Source organism: Sphaerodactylus townsendi, linkage group LG01 (assembly GCF_021028975.2).
Source record: "Sphaerodactylus townsendi isolate TG3544 linkage group LG01, MPM_Stown_v2.3, whole genome shotgun sequence".
NCBI lineage: Eukaryota > Metazoa > Chordata > Lepidosauria > Squamata > Sphaerodactylidae > Sphaerodactylus > Sphaerodactylus townsendi.
Window position 1 is genome coordinate 160,151,361 of NC_059425.1, and position 17,670 is coordinate 160,169,030.

A 17,670-nucleotide genomic window follows, 5' to 3' on the forward strand; every position below is an offset into this window, starting at 1 on the left:
GGTATGTGGTACGTTCAAGTGTATTTTTTGGAGCGCCTATCTCTAGAGGCCTTGCCTGGATAATTCAGGCATGAGTACAGCAGTCCATCAGCAGAAAGAAGAAGAAGAGTTTGGATTTATATCCTCCCTTTCTCTCCTGCAGGAGACTCAAAGGGACTTACAATCTCCTTGCCCTTCCCCCCTCACAACAAACACCCTGTGAGGTAGGTGGGGCTGAGAGAGCTCCAAGAAGCTGTGACTAGCCCAAGGTCACTCAGCTGGCGTGTGTGGGAGTGCACAGGCTAATCTGAATTCCCCAGATAAGCCTCCACAGCTCAGGCGGCAGAGTTGGGAATCAAACCCGGTTCCTCCAGATTAGATACACGAGCTCTTAACCTCCTACGCCACTGCTGCTCTAACATAGAAGGGTTCCCTCATCTGAGAGGAAGGTAGGGAAGATCTGCATTTGCCAGTGTCTTCTGCTGACAGATCTGTATCCATGCCTGAACTTCCTGTGGAAGCTGCTAAAGATTGTACATTTCCAGAAGTACATCACATACCCCAAATTGAGCTGCTATGAATGGTGAGAAAATCAGCGCTGCTCCTGTTGTTTAACTGCTGGATCTAATTACATTTTTCAGAATTCAGGATGTTACCCAGGTCTAAAAGCAGCATATTAACTTTTTAGGGCAGTGACTTATTTTGTGGAAGGCTGTGACAAAATAATGGAAGTGAAAGAGTCATCGTTCTCAGTTATTTTATATGAATTTAAATACCTGATAATTAACATTCATTATTGGCTGTGGTGGGTTTTCCAGGCTGTGTGGCCTTGGTCTGGTGGATCTTGTTCCTAACGTTTCGCCTGCATCTGTGGCTGGCATCTTCAGAGGTGTATCACAGAGGGAAGTCTGTTACACACTGTGTAGCAGAGGCAGCTACGCCTCTACACAGTTAACAGACTTCCCTCTGTGATACACACTGTGCCAGCTTCGGCTTGAGTGCAACCCAGGTTCAGCAAAAAGTCGTACCTCCCAGTCGAGCTCGAAAATTTGACAGTGAGCGGGGGGGAAGCAGAGACAGACAGACATGAGTCAGACTCTACGGCTGTACGGAGTACCCGGGTCGAATCTTCGTCAAACTAAGGTCGAATCCTACAGTGCGGAAGGCCTCCTTGTTAACTGGAATTCTTGTTGTGCTTGTCCCTGCTTTTATGTGACTTGGAATAGAAATGAAGCACTTGTTTATGTCTTGGCCTGATGGTCCTCAGGTACACAGAAATGGTTTTGCTAATGAGCTGGAAAAAAATGCTGTGACATGAGAGTTTTCATAGGCAACCACAGTCTCCATCAAATGTATGAAGTGAACTGAGAGAGCTCACCTACTACCATATAAGATTATCATATTATGGTCCTGTGCGTACAATTAGAATTTCTAAAATATCAGGCTTCCAATTGTGAGGAAAATCCTATGCCCATTAATAAATTCCAGTGAATGACTGAGGGTTCACTTGGCTATCTCCAGTCCTACATCTCCCCTGTCTCCCTAACATGCATTCATTCTGGCCAGCTAGCCTATCAGAAAAGAGTTAATGTGTTAAATATATCTGGCTGCAGCATGACAGTACAACTGAAACTTTATTTTCTGTATGTGTGTCTGTATAGATTTGCTTTGGTCATAGGCCAAAGCCACGGAGACATCCAAGGACAAATGACCTGGGCATCCCTATTGAGTTATGTGGGGAGTGGAAAAATTGCCCCCCTTCACTTCTGGAAAAGAGGAGGGGCGTGGTTGGGCCTCAGCGCAATGTGCGCGCACTGCCCGGGCCAAGACATACCTGGGTGGTGTGTGCATGTCGCAGTGAAGCCCAGCCATGTCCCTCCTTCTCAGAAGGGGCTGGGCCTTGGCACCTCCCATGGAGCCCCCCCCCTCAGGCATCTCCAACTTCACCTAAGTTCAAATGCCGGCTGCAAAGTAGTTGTAGTCTGGAAAAGCAACCTGGTGGGAACTACACTTCCCAGGAGACCTTGTGAGCGAGTTGCGGCTCACAAGGTCTCCTGGGAAGTGTAGTTTCCACCAGGCTGCTTCACCAGGCTAAACTCAGGTAAGTGGGGGGAGGGGGAGGGGGGCAGGACACCATGGGGGTGCGCCAGGGGGAAGGGTTCCATTTTGATTCGGGCACCATCCCCCCCCCCCCCATGCTACTGGCTTTGGTGATTGATGGTATCTTTGGTTTGCAAGTCCTTCACCCCAATATTTTAAGTAAAACTCAAATTCTGCTTGAAAAACACTGCTAATCCTTGTGTACTCTGGAACTTGGAAGAAAACTGGTTTAGAGCTGGCTCTTTTGTCATTGGTTGTCATGGTAGAGTTTGCTAGGACAATATTCTGCTTTTCTGAATGCTTGTGGAACCCCAGACCCAATCAGTCCTAGGCCAATGTAAGCTTATTTAAAATATTATTTTGGATGCTGCTTTTTGCAATTTTTTTCCCTTCGAGTATACACTGGCATGGCATTGCAGCTCTTGACTGAAATGCTACTTGAATATATAGAACACTGATGATCTTCTTGCATAAGGACAATTGTTGCTTGTTGTTTTCTGGCTACCTAGGAAGACACAAAGTACTCTCAAGCCATTCAGAAACTGAGGTCCTAATGTCTAAAAAATGGACTTTTTGGGTCTTCTGCTTTCCCAATATATGTCTTGCTCTACAATTATGAATTCATTTTAGGTTTTCTGATAATTTATTATATTTTATTTGAATGTATCGGTGTGCATAAGTTGGGAGGTTGGGGTAAAGGCCATACCATGTTGGTGTCAGGTTGGATTGCTTGTCTGCCAGAAATCTTGGGAGCTACCCTGTTTCCCCTAATATAAGACATCCCCGAAAAATAAGACATAGTAGAGGTTTTGCTGAAGTGCAAAATATAAGGCATCCCCCGAAAGTAAGACATAGTAAAGTTTTTGTTTGGAAGCATGCCCGACGAACAGAACACAGAAAAATAAGACATCTCCTGAAAATAAGACATAGCGCATCTTTGGGAGCAAAAATTAATATAAGACACTGTCTTATATTCGGGGAAACACGGTATTCAGAGCAGATATTCGGTTGAACAGACTAATAGTCTGACATGAAGCAAATTCCCTTTTTATGTATCTGGGCAGGGCTTCATGTACTTGCAACTTCAAAGAATAACACCAAAAAGAACGTATGATAGAAAATTAAAATTCAGCTCAAGTTCTCCTTGATATCAGTGTTTATTTTAATGACCAGCTAGTCAGATTGTGAGGTTTACCAGTGTCTTGACTTTTCTAAATATTAAAAATTGATATTGTAAATATTAAATTCTAGAAACTTAGATTTGGCTGAGGTGCTGTATAGGCAACTTAATGTGACTACCAATGTCTCTTAGACAGGTGAGTCATTCTGACTGGATTTGAAGTTGCTGCTTCCTTTCTAAACTGAGTGAGACTAGAATGTAATTTCCAGGCTTCATATGCCAGCCAACTATACATTGTTACCATAATTTTTAATTTAAAAACATCTAAAATACTGTATTTGATATCTAAGGGCCTGTTGCACACTTGTATATACATATCTGGACTCTATCCTATCGCAGCAGAGACATAGCAAGGAGGGAAAGCACCTGGTGCACCGGTGCGTTCTCCGCCCCCGTCCTGGAACACCCCTGCCACGCGCCTGGAACGCCCTCGCCACACCCACACAGAGGCGAGAGCTTGGTGCATCGTGCATTCCCTGTCCCCTTGGAGCTAAGCCTCTGTATCACAGTGTGCTCTAGAAAGTTATTACTGAAACCCAGCAAATCCTCCCAAGTGGTATCCAGACTTCAGCATGAAGCTGTAAGCAGAAGGGAAAACCAGCAGAATCCCATCTGCAGAAGTTCTTTAGGCATACACATGGACCTCTTTGGATCCTAGTTGTCATGTTCTTTCAACATTATGTTTGTTTTTTAATCTCTCTCTAAAGCAAAAGGCCAGTCTTGGTTCTTCAGAATGATGCCCTATATTCTCAGAGGCGACCCTATACCAGTGAGGATGAAGCCTGGAAATCCTTTCTTGAAAACCCTCTTACAGCAGCCACTAAAGCCATGATGAGCATCAACGGGGATGAAGATAGTGCTGCCGCCCTTGGACTGCTGTATGACTACTATAAGGTAGCTCCTGGCACATTAGAAGAAGCTGAAGCACACTTTGGTTTGCCTGTGTCATCTCAGAGAGGAAAAGACCAGGCTTTCTCTGCTCTACTGGATAACTTGATCCAGCTGCTTTTTGTGGTGGCTATAAATAGTATAATGAGAACTTCTGGTTACACAGCTCAAAGTAAAAACAAAATTGTATCAGATAATTATTTTTCAGGTTATGATTAGGCAAACTGTTCTGGAATAATGTGCAGCAGGTCAAGGTGTTGCTTTTGAATGGGCTGCAGTGGAAACAGTGTGTATGTAAAATTATGGAAGTATTTCCATTGGCCCTGCAGAACCCTATGGGCTTGGGATGAGGGACGGTGGTACCTTTACAAGGTAATTGCAGTTCATCATCTGATAACCTGGAAGTGTTATCTCTGCTGACACTAGGCACTCTCCTAGAATTGGGTTTCAGACTCTAGGAAAATAGCCAGTAGGGAAAATGTTTGTCACATAAACTTGTCTGTATCTAAACTCCAGTGCAGTGTTTCCCAACCTTTTCGAGGTCAGGGTACCCTTGACCTCACTCTTCATATCTCACGGTACCCCTACCGCCACCCTCCACCTTCCCCTCCCATTGTCCCTGCTTGCCACACCCCCACCTTCCCCTCCCAGGGTGAAGGGTAGCACTGGGGGTGGGGGTGGCTGCTGACCTTGTGGCTGGCCCTGCCCCATGGGCCAGCTCCATGTCCTTGCTGGCGCCGGTGGGAGACACCACAAAATGAGGGGGGGGGGCGGTAGTGTTGCCGCGGTACCCCTGGGACATGCTCACGACACCCCAGGGTACCAGGCAACTCTGGTTGAGAATGGCTGCTCCAGTGCCTTTCTCTTGGAAGTGCTCATTTGGGTGCTAAGTCCATAACTTCTTACATTTCCTTAACCTAGCACTCATGGTTTTAGAAGATTTTGTCATTCTGAGGCAGCAGTCCCCAACCTTTAATGAACCTGTGGGGACCTTTGGAATTCTGATACAGGGTGGTAGGGACAACCACAAAATGGTAGCCGCAGGAGATGATGACAACCATAAAATTACTGAAAGTGGCACTATACAGAACTTCGTAGCTCTTCAGCATTTCAGGAGGAGGCTCTGTTTAACAGGATGCTTTAAAAAATGAACACACCAAAGATTTTTCTTCCATACCCCACATAACTGTACTTCTTGAGCTATTAAGGAAACACTCAGTGTCTGACAGATCTCCAGTGGCCAATAAGAAGCTCTCCTGGACAAAAGTCCGACCTGACCCTACCAACTTTCAAAAAAAATACTTGGCAGGTGCTATGGCACCCATGAATGCGACATTAGGGATCCCTATATATACCCAAGACTGTCAAGCAACATCTTTAGGGCCATGTGGTTTCATGTTGATGATGGTCCCTCAGTCAGAAGTAGTTTTGTACAGCAGCCCTGTGTCATATACCTTAGCTTTAAATCTCCAAAACTGGTCCAACAAGCTCTATAGAACTGCTCTGACACATCAATGTTGGCTTTTAGCATCGACCTTGTAAAAAACAATGACGAAAGGCTGCTAGAAGAACAGCTGTATAGAGTGAATCTGAGATGTGCAGTTGTGAGCACCAGAATCTGTGACAGACACAGTCTCGATTCTTTGCTAAGGCTATCGAAATGAAACTCCAGTCCCAACTGCAAGTATGTACTGCAGAACACTAGAGGTCTGTCAACATTTTGAAAGCTTTGGCAAGGAATATGATACGGTAGCAAGAGAAGTTTGAGGTATGTATAAAGGTAACGGACTATGACCTATACTGTGAAATATGCAGGCAATAGAAGTTGAAAGCAACTGTAGACAATCTTCAAGTATATCTTGCTGTTCAGGAATACTAGGAACCGGTTTATTAAGGATTAAAGATGAATTTTTCATCAGATGTGTGGATTTATGATGATATGTGGAAGTATGTGTTTGCCCTGGAACTGTGTAAAGTGGCCATCTTAAAGTATGGTGAGGATCTCAACCTCAGTGTTGTTGTAGGCCATACAAAACTTATAACTGCAGTTTGGCAACCTGAGGTATGTAGTACAGACATTCTGTATGTGTGCATTTTAAGAGAGATGTTGTTTGGACTATAACAATGAAATTGCATGTCAAGGTGGCAACATGAGGCTGGGGACAGTTTCTTTTATGTGTCGCCCCCTCCCCAATGTATTTACAGTAGGCAAACTGTAGGTAGGCAGACCCTAAGCCTTCCTCCATCTGCCAACATTCCTTGCAAATGTCCCTTCCCCTTTCATTAGTACGGAAAGCCAAACACAGGTTTGGAATCCCTGTGGCACACCCTGAAAGCTACTTCCTAATTGTATTTAATGGTATTTAACTTGGTTTCAGGGTCACGAAATACGAGAATCCCTGAAATATATAGACCACTGGCACTTGAAAATCAGTGCCCTGAGAAATTGAGCTGCTGAGGTATTCCTTGACTAACTTATAAAGAATCAGAGCACAGCTTCGGCTTGGAAACCATTCAGCATATCATTCCTGCTTTTAAGGAGTTGTGTCAGCGTGCAGGAGCTGTTGTTCATAGAAGGTGCTCATGCTGTTTTTTAAATGGTTTATATTTGCCAGGTTAAAGCGTTGTGTTACGAAGGCAGCTAATGTAAATTTGTTTAGAGTATTGGATTGATGCCTTCTAATGCAGAAATCAGTTTGCAAAAACACCCCAAATCCTTAGTATTTAAGGTACATTTTTTTCAAATCTGCTAGTTAAGATCACTCAAAGTTAAGATCACTTTTTAAAAGCCCCTTTACATGAATCTGTTGGGATTCAGGAAGCAAACTTGTGCAAGGTAAACAGGAGTGCACTGATGCTCTCTTAAAATTTCTCTTACTCAGTTTAGCCAACAGGAGGGTAAGGAGTCCTTTTGCCTCCCCCAATATTAAATGATGTGGCATATTTTTGCAGTGTTCCCTCCCTCCCTCCCTCCCTCCCTTGTCTCTGTCTTGTCTACTGCTACATTGGAGAAATGTAAAGAAAAATGATTTTTCTTCTAATGTAAATTTCTTCTAAATAGGATTTAGTGTACTATTCTTATGTCTCCTATTAGGTTCCCCGCGAAAGGAGGCCACAAGCTGTGAAACCAGATGCCGATCACTCTGAGCAAGATCATAGCAAAAGGTTCAGTATTCACATTTGCTGCATTTCAAAACAGCCCTTTGCATTTTCTTATATAAGGGGGAAAAGTGTAATTAAATCATGAGTTCTTCCCCGGATTGATATAGTCACTGGAGTGTCTACAGCTTGCATCCTTGACAGCGTGAGCAGAGCTGTGTTTCATAAATAGCATCTCTCCCACTTCCTGCGACTGTCTTACGGGACCTCCAAATGTGTGCTCCTGTGGATCAGTGGACCCCCAGGGGCACCATGAGGGACTGAGTGGAAGGCTACAGAGTGGAAGGCTACTTGAAAGGGGGACAGTTGGCAAAAGATCATTCCCCCCCCCCCCATCTTCCACAAGCAGATGTGTCATTTGGGGAGGGAGGGAAGGGAGATCCAAGCACATAAATATAACTCATGCAGACGGACCTTCATGTTTGCCCAATTGAATGCACTCCCTTCGGCCTATTTAAGTAGTAGATACCTACAGATCCCCTACCATAGGAGAACTTGGCCATGTTCACAAAAGGCCATTGAATCGATCAAACGCATCCTTTTGAATTGCGATCTCTACTCCACACTCAGAAACCTCTATATAGAACCTCATGTCCGGAACTGTTCTCTCCTTTCCGACAAGGGCAAGACCTACTTTTTGCTCTGCAATCATTGTCCGTCAAGATCCCTGGATGTAGCAAAATTCTTAGTGTCGGCCCAACAGGCCCGTTCCAAAGGCTGCTAAGCCAGTAAAACAAAGCATTTAGCTTGTATTCCAATTTTAAGTCTATAATAATATTTTAATAACTGTAAATTTTAATTTGTGTTTATTCTATGCCAATAAAAGGTATTGATTGATTGAATATAACTCGTAAATATTTTTGCTAGTGGCAGTGCTACTTACACTTCTCCTTGTGCTGATGGCAGGGAGATCGAAATGGGAATAAATCCGCAGAGGCAAATCTTGGTGTCCTCAGGAAAAGGAACTCTAGGCAGTCCTAGCATAAGAAATAAAATGTTACAGGAAATGGCAGAGTGCATTTCAAGCCAGGCTCTGTTCTACATAACGGAATTCTGAGAGTGATAACTCTAGGCTGGCTCCCCTTCACTTGCTGTGTCTAGATTCCCCTCCCGCCTTTCTGGTCCTGGCTCCTACCCCACCTTTGAACCTTGACACCCTCTCTTTTCCTTGCCACCACTTCTGCTTTTCCTCTTCCAGCGAGATGGGCGGCCACGATGATAATATTTAAGTTGCCTAAGATTTCAAAAGAGTCTCTTGAGACTTCTGCTCGCTTTTGTTGTCCAGACAATGCAAAATGGTACTCAAGATATTGTACCCATTGTAGTCTTGTGAAATCTTGGCACTTGAATACTTTTTTCTTTAATTGCCTCAAGCCCTTTGTAAACTTTAAGCTTTGTCTGCAGTTGTGTGTGTGTTTGTGTTCTCCTGTTGGTGCAGTTTTCAGTAACCAGAGCAAGCCTCTTGCACACAGAAGATGACATGGACACTCTGGGTATCACTTCTACACCAAGGTGCAATCTGATGAAACTAAACTTGTTTCTATCTTTCCACAAGGAACAGCATACCAAGCATGGCGGAACAGTCGCTCATATCTACGGGTGAAAACAGAGTGCAAGTCTTGAAAAATATGCCTTTGAATATTGTTCTTCCTCACACTTCCCAAATGGCTGTTGACAAGAGGGGACACCTGACCACTCCAGACACAACAGTTACGGTGTCTGTTGCCTCCATGCCGACACATTCGATCAAAACAGAGACGCAGTCCCACAGCTTCACTGTCGGCATTCCTCCCGCCATCTATCACACTGAGGCACCAGAACGGGTGGTGGTTTTAGATAGGAGTCTCAACACTGACCAGTTCAACTCTAGCTCCCAGCCTCAGAATTCCCAGCGACGTACTCCAGATTCCACTTTTCCAGAGCCTTTTAAAGAAGGAGGACAAGAGGTACAGCAACAGCCAGAACCATTTGCTTATCATCTCTGGGTAGATTGATGGCACTGTGCATTTTTCATAAGGCAGTGGGACCAAAGGGACGTTGTGGGACGCAGTATTGGTTGTAGAATTGGGTTCCCTTTCACATAGTAGTTTCTTTTTTAAAAGCAACTTTCGCAGATGCTTCAAGGTGTATCAGTTGTGCCTTATGTATTTCAAAAAGCCATTGGATTTGCCAAATAAGATTTTGCCATGACAAGCAGATCTTAGTAGCAGCAGTGGCGTAGTGGTTAAGAGCAGGTGCACTCTAATCTGGAGAATCAGGTTTGATTCCCCGCTCTGCCACTTGAGCTTTGGAGGCTTATCTGGGGAACTAGATTAGCCTGTACACTCCAACACATGCCAGCTGGGTGACCTTGGGCTAGTCACAGTTCTTCTGAGCTCTCTCAACCTCACCTACCTGACAGGGTGTTTGTTGTGAGAGGGGAAGGAAAAGGAGTTTGTAAGCCCCTTCTAATCTTCTTACAGGAGAGAAAAGCGGGGGGGGGGGGGGTACAAATCCAAACTCTTCTTCTTCTCTTCTTATGTAAAATAGTATAATCTGCAGAATAAAACTTCCACAAATTTGGTTAATTTCATTGCTTGGGACAGAATTGGAGTTACCTTTTGTTTTGGCTCTCTTTTTTTAAAATGTAAAGCTCTTGAAGCTTTGTATACAGATATCTTTTGCCTCTCTCACACTGCTTTTTATGTGTGCTCACCGGTCTGCACATGGATATCAAGTTCCTATTTAATTCTTATATAAACCTGAAATCCCAATCCAATGGATTAGAAATTGAAGGTTTTTCTCAGAAAGGGCTAAGGGTGTAAAGTAGTAAATTTAAAACAAAAGCTGCTCCTGGACAATACAAAATCACTACCAAAAGCGCAGGCTAATCTTTCAGGAGACGGCTCCTTCAGCTTCAGTGTGAGGTAATAAAAAACCTTGAAAATATTTTTTGTTTTGCTTTTGTTCATAATAAGTCTCTGTTCTCACTACATGAGAATGAAATGGCAGAGTCACAATTGGAAGTTTAGCTACCTTTATAGATTTTTTTTCCTGAAAAAAAAATCAAATACCACACACAATTGTCAGTAATTATCACCGTATAAAACTGAAATGCAAGGTCTTTTGGATAAGGTTTTGCATAAGATTGCTTCCTGCATTCTGGGTTTGATATTTGAGTCCTGGCAGAATGTGCTGTTTTATTTACTTTTAAAACAAATGGACTGGCATTAAGAGGGAAAGCCTGGTTAAGAGCCTGCTTCTCTGATATTAGCAGTAGGCTTTAGGTTGTCTGTTAACGGATGTTGGTGACGCTTGTGTGAAAGAGTGCCATATGTGGGCTGTCTAGTTGTCTGCTCATTCCCAATCTGTTTATGCAGGCCTGTTTTAATGCCAGTCCTGGTGCATGGGGATTGCAAATAGTTTAGTCATGATGAATTCAGGATTAAAGCATTACTTTGCTTCTCTTGTGGATCTTTGTTTTTCTATGGCTGAAACAATTATTGGTACTTCCCAGGTTTTCTTTCCTGCCGAGCTGAATCTCCGGATGGCCAGCATAAATTCTGAAGATTATGTGTTTGAAAGCATTGCTGGGTAATTTTTAACCAATCCTATCCTTCAGATCCAGCTATCCAGAAACAATCTATGTACAACTCTAGTTCGTTTGAATGTAGGCCTGTTCCTTCCAAAGGACTGAGATTTTCACATTAAAATAAGTGAAATGTGGATGATGGAGTGAGGTCATTTATGTTTTCAGTTTGAAAACATTACGTTGATCATCTGGGCTTGTTAACAGGTTCAGTCAAATTGGCTTGATGAAACCTAATGTGACTTCTTTTTCAGCCTTCTTATTGTTTGTCCGGCACCCAAAGCTAGTCTATTAATTGTTACACAGGTGTGTGGTACAAAGACAACGTTCATAAAGGAGTTAGATACTGAGCTGCAATTGCTCTTCTCTGCCTGTCAGGGTAAGAATTAGGATTGCCAACTCCAGGTTGGGAAATTCCTGGACGTTTGAGGTTGGCGCCTGAGGTGAGGAGAGTTTGTGAACAGGAAGGAGCTCAGCAGGGATGTGATGTCATAGAGTCCATCCTCCAAAGCTGCCATTTCCTGCAGAGAAATTGTACTCAGTGGATCAATGGTAACTCTAGGAGAATGCCGATCTCTTTCTGGGATTGGGAACCCTAGTAAGGATGAACAATGGGCAATTTGTCACCCAAACCATCCCCTAGCTTTTCCCACCTGGACCCCATATAGACCTTGATCCCAAGTGCTTTTCATCTTATTAAGCACTTCAGCCTCCCACTCCCAAAGCAGAGGTGTAGAAGAAGGACTCTTTAATATACTCCTTCGTAGCATAGAGACCAACAGAGTCCTGGCATACCTTGCTGCCATGTGAAGTCAAGATGAGGTAAAACAGGAATGAACTGAGGTGGATAATACCCTGTTTTCCTAAATATAAGACATCCCCGGAAAATAAGACGTAGTAGAGGTTTTGCTGAAGTGCGAAATATAAGGCATCCCCCAAAAGTAAGACGTAGCAAAGTTTTTGTTTGGAAGCATGCCTGACGAACAGAATACAGAAATATAAGACATCCCCTGAAAATAAGACATAGCACATCTTTGGGAGCAAAAATTAATATAAGACACTGTCTTATATTCGGGGAAACACGGTAAGAGGATGACTGTGCTGAAAGTTTTCTCACTTAACTGGCAAGGTAGGAGTTAAAGAGCCCATTGATAGATGGGAGCAAGTCCATAGGTGAAGCTCTGTTCAGTTAACTAGATGGCAGTAAGAGTTGTGCAATTATGCTATCTTACTGACATTTCATTTTATGAATGGGAGCACAAAATCTAAAGCATTGTCCGTGCACTGAAATTCCTTGATTTCCCTTCCTCTTTGAAATTTAAAATCTGGTTGTGCAGAATATGTAGAAAGGATGAACACCCTTGTTATAGATTAGTCAGAAAACACGAGCGACAGTACAGTGATACTTCCTCTGCTTGGGTACAGAAGAATTTGGCAATGCATTGAAGCTCCTTTTGAGCAAATTTGGTTTCTAGGATACTTCAAAAGTGATTTTTTTCCAACATGAAAAGCAACTTTTGTGTCCCTGTTAGTGGCACATGGTATTGTGGACAGTATACTGGCCTTGGACTAGAAAGGCCTAGATTCAGGTCTCTGCCTGGCCTAGTTTTTGGCCAAGTCACTGTCTTGATGTAATATATTCTCATGTGCACCTTCATGTGTCCATATTGGAAAGGTATGATCAAACGTAATTGACAGCTAACTCCTTATCATATGTAAAGAGTATATTGCAAGCTGTGGTATAACACACTGGATTGGTAAAAAAGGTTTATTCAGTAAACTATGCTTTTCTATCTAGGATAAGGTGACCAGATGGTCACCTTCGCTAACCGGGACGGGGGGTGGGCGGCCCCCCGTGCACGCGTGTGTGTGCAGCCGCAGGAGCAGGAGCGCACTGCCTTCTGGGGCGCTGCCATTTCCCACCCTGTCACAGGGCGGGAAACGGCAGCGCCCCAGAAGGCCCTGCCCCTGCGGCCGCGCGGAAGGCTGCTGCACTGCCTTGCGCCCCAGAAGGCAGTGTGGCAGCCTTCCAAAACCCAGGACTTTGGGGAAAACCCGCGGGACACGGGACAAGTTCGTTAAAGGTGGGAATGTCCCGCCAAAAGCGGGACGGCTGGTCACCATAATCTTGGAAAACCTCAGAAGTGTATTCCACCCTGGAAAAAATGACATAAAATGGTCATTACAAGAGAAACCCTTTCTTATTCATCCAGTTGGTTGGGTTTCCTAGCCTTAAATGAGATACCAAGGATTAAAATGCATGAAGAAGCCTGCCAAAAGAGAAAGAGGAGCTAGGGGTGCCCGCTGCCATTCCTCATCTGGCATGCTGATTTTGGATAAATCCAGAGATACTTTCATTATAAATCTCTCTTTTTTATTTTCAGGAACAACTTTGAATATACACTGGAAGCTTCCAAGTCGCTTCGGCAAAAACCAGGGGATAATACGATGACGTACCTAAACAAGGGCCAGTTTTATCCCATTACGCTAAAGGAAATTAGTGGTGGTGAAGGAATCCATCAACCCATTAGTAAAGTTCGAGTGAGTTGTAACTCAAGAACATTTGTTGAAAGGAAGGTGGACGTGATATGTTCCTGAGGTGATCACAAGATAGTCAACTGTTGGGCCACTTGCTAATTTCTGGTGACCTTCTTTGTGCCTGTCAGTCAGAGGCGGAGCCAGTGGTGGGATTCAGCAGGTTCGCACCACTTCAGTAGAACCCGTTGTTAAAATGGTGCTTGTAAACAACCAGTTGTTGTTATTTGAATCCCAGCACCGGAATCGGTTGTTAAATTATTTGAATCCCACCTCTGGGCGGAGCTACCAGGGGTGGGGTGGGAGTGCGCATTGCACCAAGTGTGCCCCTGCGGGGGGAAGTCACCCCCACCCCATACTTACCTTAGTGAAACAGTGCAGGCTGGAGAAGCGACCTGCTCTCTTCAGGCTGGAAACGGCCTGGTGGGAACTACACTTCCCAGGAAACCTTGCGAGACCCAGGTTCTCATGGGAAGTGTAGTTCCCACCAGGGACCAGGCCACTTCTCCAGGCTGAACTAAGGTAAAGGGGGGACGGGGGGCAGGGCACCGCGGAGGGGGGACGCGGAAAACACAGAGTGTGCACCGGGCGCACTGTGGCCCAGCTACGCCTCTGCTGTCAGGGTTATTGTGCAAAAAAACCCAACCCCTAACGAAAAAAAAAAGCAGGACCTGATGAATTTTGGTCTGATCCAGCAATGCACTTCCTATATTCTTAAGTAAGAGTGAATACTTAAAGCATAAATAAGTAGGAGGGGAAAGAAAAAGAGAAAATATGTCATTTCCGGGCATGATGGCACAGCCCCGAGTTTGCAACTGTTGTCTTAAAATGGGTTATGGAATGGGCTGCGGGATAAACTGGATGATGCTTCTGGGCTTTTCAAAGTGGGGCTAAAACAGAGAGAGGAAAAGAACCATTCCTCCCATGGGGAACATTTTAAATTTGAGACAGACTATTGATCTGGATGGTTGACAGGTTTGATATTGCATCAGTTGTATAGTACTTTCCCCCCTGTACAGAAATGTTACAATTTTCTTCTTGTGACAATCGCAGGAGCCTCCTTATGTGGACTAGGCTGAGAAACAGGCAGATGGAACCATCTTCTTTCTGCCATCTGATGTGCACACATGCATAGATCCTTGGTACATGCATGCCATTGGCTCAGGGCAGAGCACATGCTGCTTGCATGCTGACGATCCCAGGTTCGATCTACGACATTTCCAGTTGAATGCAGAAGACTTACGTTCTTTGAGAGCGACAGCTTGTTGGTTTGAAAAAGGGCAGTAGCCCACTGCGTATGGACGAAAGACCACTTCGTTGACAGCCTTCCCTTAAAACAGAATTCTCTTTCAGTAGCACCCAAGGTCCTGTCGGCTACATGCAAAAAAAAAAGACAGAAATTGTTACTTCTGCACTACTCCAGTTCACTACACTCAGAAAGACAGTGTGGTGTCGTAGTTAGAGTGCAGGGCCAAGATCTTAGGGGGCCAAAGACTGCTCCTGTTCTCTGGAGATGATTTTGGGTGTTGGTTTGAATGCCAAAATATCAAAAGGGAGCTTTTTCTTTTGGCTCTGCCATCCACTGTTTTAGTTGATAAGGAGCTGCACCTGATTCAGGTGGCCCTTGTGAACTTGCAAGGTTTTCCTCTTGCTGTCAAGGAGTGCAAATTGCAAGGGGCAATGGCAATTTACTAACGAGGTGCAAACCACTAGGGACTGTGCCTGTTGGCCTTCAGCAGATGCATTGCAGCTAAAAATGGTTGGTAGTTAAGCCGCAAGTGTAAGTGCCTTGACTGTGCTTCGTCCTTCCTCACATGAACACACATGAAGCTGCCGTATACTGAATCAGACCACTGGTCCATCAAGTTCAGTGTTGTCTACCCGGGCTGGCAGCAGCTGTCCAGTGTTTCAGGCAGAGGTCTTTCACCCCTAATCCCTGTAGCTGGAGATGCCGGGAGTTGAACCTGGAACCTTCTGTATGCCAAGCAGATATTGTGCCATTGACCGACAGCCCTTTCCTCTGCCACGCCGGCTTTACCAAAGACCCTCTGGCCTTTATGTCAATTAAGCTTTCCTCTCTCTTTCCATGCCTTTCCCTTGGTGAAGAGTGTTATCATGGTTGTATTTGCTGAAGACAAAACGAGAGAGGATCAGCTCAGGCACTGGAAGTACTGGCACTCCAGGCAGCACACAGCCAAACAAAGGTGCATTGACATAGGTAAGAAGTGATCCAGTTGCAGAAGCCAAAAAGCTCCACTTGGCAGGCTTTCTTTCTTTGTGTTGGCCAAGCCCCCGAGTGTCCATGGCCACCTGTGGTCACCTCTCCTCATAGTTTTAGTTCTTGTTTGGCATTATTTTGGGTGAAAGACAAATATTGTTGCCCACCCCAAAGTCTGTGGGTTATGGTGAGCTGTTGCTGTAAACCAGGGGTGTCCAACTCTGGTGCTTCAGATGTTCATGGACTACAATTCCCATCAGCTCCTGCTGGCGTGGCCAATTGGGTCAAACTCAACAAAGGCAGACAGGAGATAGCCTACAATGCCAATTGGCCATGCCAGCAGCGGCTGGTGGGAATTGTAGTCCATGAATATCTGAAGCACCAGAGTTGGACACCCCTGCTGTAAACAAACCAAGAGGATGCTTCTTTGTTTAAGGTACTGAGTAATCAGAACTGGAAGGTCAGGACCTATAGTTGGTTACAGACCTCAGTGTGCTCAAGTGTGTGTGTTGAGTAGGGATTGGGCATTTCTGCTTTGAATCTAGAACTGTGGTTGGGCCTTCTGCTACCAGTTTGGAGGATTCTTTGTCTCCTGGGGCCTTGCAGACGTTCTGAACAGCTGAGCTTTGGTTTATTTCTCTCAGTTATCAGTGTATGGCCACTCCATTTCTAATCACCACCCTCCCAAGAAGGCATGCCTGAGTCTTAATTCATGACATGACAGGTGTCGGGCCTCCAACTTGCCTTGAGGTGCTTTTAGCTCTTTGTCCAAAATATCTATGGGTAATAGTTGTGGTTAGCCAGTGCTGTGAGGGCTTGGCACTCTGCACATGGGCAAAGCTGTTCCTGCTTTGTACTCAGACGCTTGAAGGTGAGCTTTGGTGTTGCAAAACAGGTTCTGGGATGGCGGTGAGGCCTAGCACCAGTCATACCCCAAGCACGGCTGGGGCAGGGAGGTGAAAGACAGCTCTGCAGAGATCCACTTGTCTGCAGCCGTGCTGCGACTGGCCACATTCCAGGTTTAAAGGCTGGGTTGCACTCCCTGTACTTTCTGCCTATGAATAAAAGGGGGGGATTAATCACTTGGCACTCAAAGGCAAACATGCATACAAATCTTTGTTTATTGTTGAAGGATTTTTATGGAGAGCATATATCCTTGTTATGCTGGATGACATTTTCAAACAAACCCCCACAGGGCATGGCAACAGTAGTTATTGTGTCACTCTTTTTTTTGCTTATAACTTTTTGTTTCATTTCTTGATTTAAAAAAATAAATAAATGCCCTATTTCCAGTCCTTTATTCAAGAGATCCCACAAGAATATTTTAGCAGCTTTTGTTGTAGGTGAAATTAAAAACCAGTGGTTCTTTCCATCAGCTGTTACAGTCTTCAGTTCAGTTAACATGATGCCCCCCCCCTTCTTCTCTCCCTTTTCTTATGGCCAGCTGATTACAAGGAGAGCTTCAACACCATCAGTAACATTGAGGAGATAGCCTACAATGCCATCTCCTTCACGTGGGACATCAATGATGAAGCTAAGGTAGGTGCCAGAACATTTCTTTCCTGGCTTCTTGTGGGAAGTGAAGCAAGAATGGAGTGAGTTAAGGTGGCTCTGATCATATAATGAGATGGTTTTTGCTTTTGGATTCAGAAATAGCCACTGTAGAGGCCACCAAAAAAAAGGCTTGTGCACAAAATTATTTTTAAAGACCTGAAGTTATGTCTGTTGTTGGTCATGGCTTTGTAAACATGCATTGCACACAAGGATGCTCTTTGGGTGATTGATATGCACTAGATAAAGGACATTAGCTGAGATCTCTGGTGTGTTTTTTGAAGACGTTGGTGGAACAGATCGTAAGAGCCATGTCTCTTAAATGCCTTGGCAGGAGGGGAAGTACAGACTTGGGTCTGTACTGTTAATGCACAGTTTGTGGGAGAGGCAAGAAGGTAACCCTTTCACTCTGTCTGCCTTTGTTGAGTTTGACCCAAGTGTGGTAGGGAGTAGGAGATCACAGTAGAGTCTTGCTGGAAAAAAACCATGGTA

The 17,670-nt window shown here is 44.5% G+C and overlaps 1 protein-coding gene across 5 annotated transcripts in view; it reads left to right on the forward strand.

The window, feature by feature from the left end:
- GRHL1 (grainyhead like transcription factor 1) overlaps positions 1–17,670 on the forward strand; it is a 63,580-nt gene that overhangs the window by 7,671 nt on the left and 38,239 nt on the right. For all 5 annotated transcript variants that reach the window (XR_007244659.1, XM_048498490.1, XM_048498512.1 and 2 more), the window contains exons 2-8: positions 3,967–4,153; positions 7,242–7,312; positions 8,862–9,252; positions 10,803–10,879; positions 13,259–13,415; positions 15,516–15,627; positions 17,072–17,166. Coding sequence is in view for 4 of the 5 variants with exons in the window: in XM_048498490.1 (XP_048354447.1) it covers positions 3,967–4,153; positions 7,242–7,312; positions 8,862–9,252; positions 10,803–10,879; positions 13,259–13,415; positions 15,516–15,627; positions 17,072–17,166 (1,090 nt within the window). In the remaining variant the exon portion in view is untranslated. The remainder of the gene's footprint in view (positions 1–3,966; positions 4,154–7,241; positions 7,313–8,861; positions 9,253–10,802; positions 10,880–13,258; positions 13,416–15,515; positions 15,628–17,071; positions 17,167–17,670) is intronic.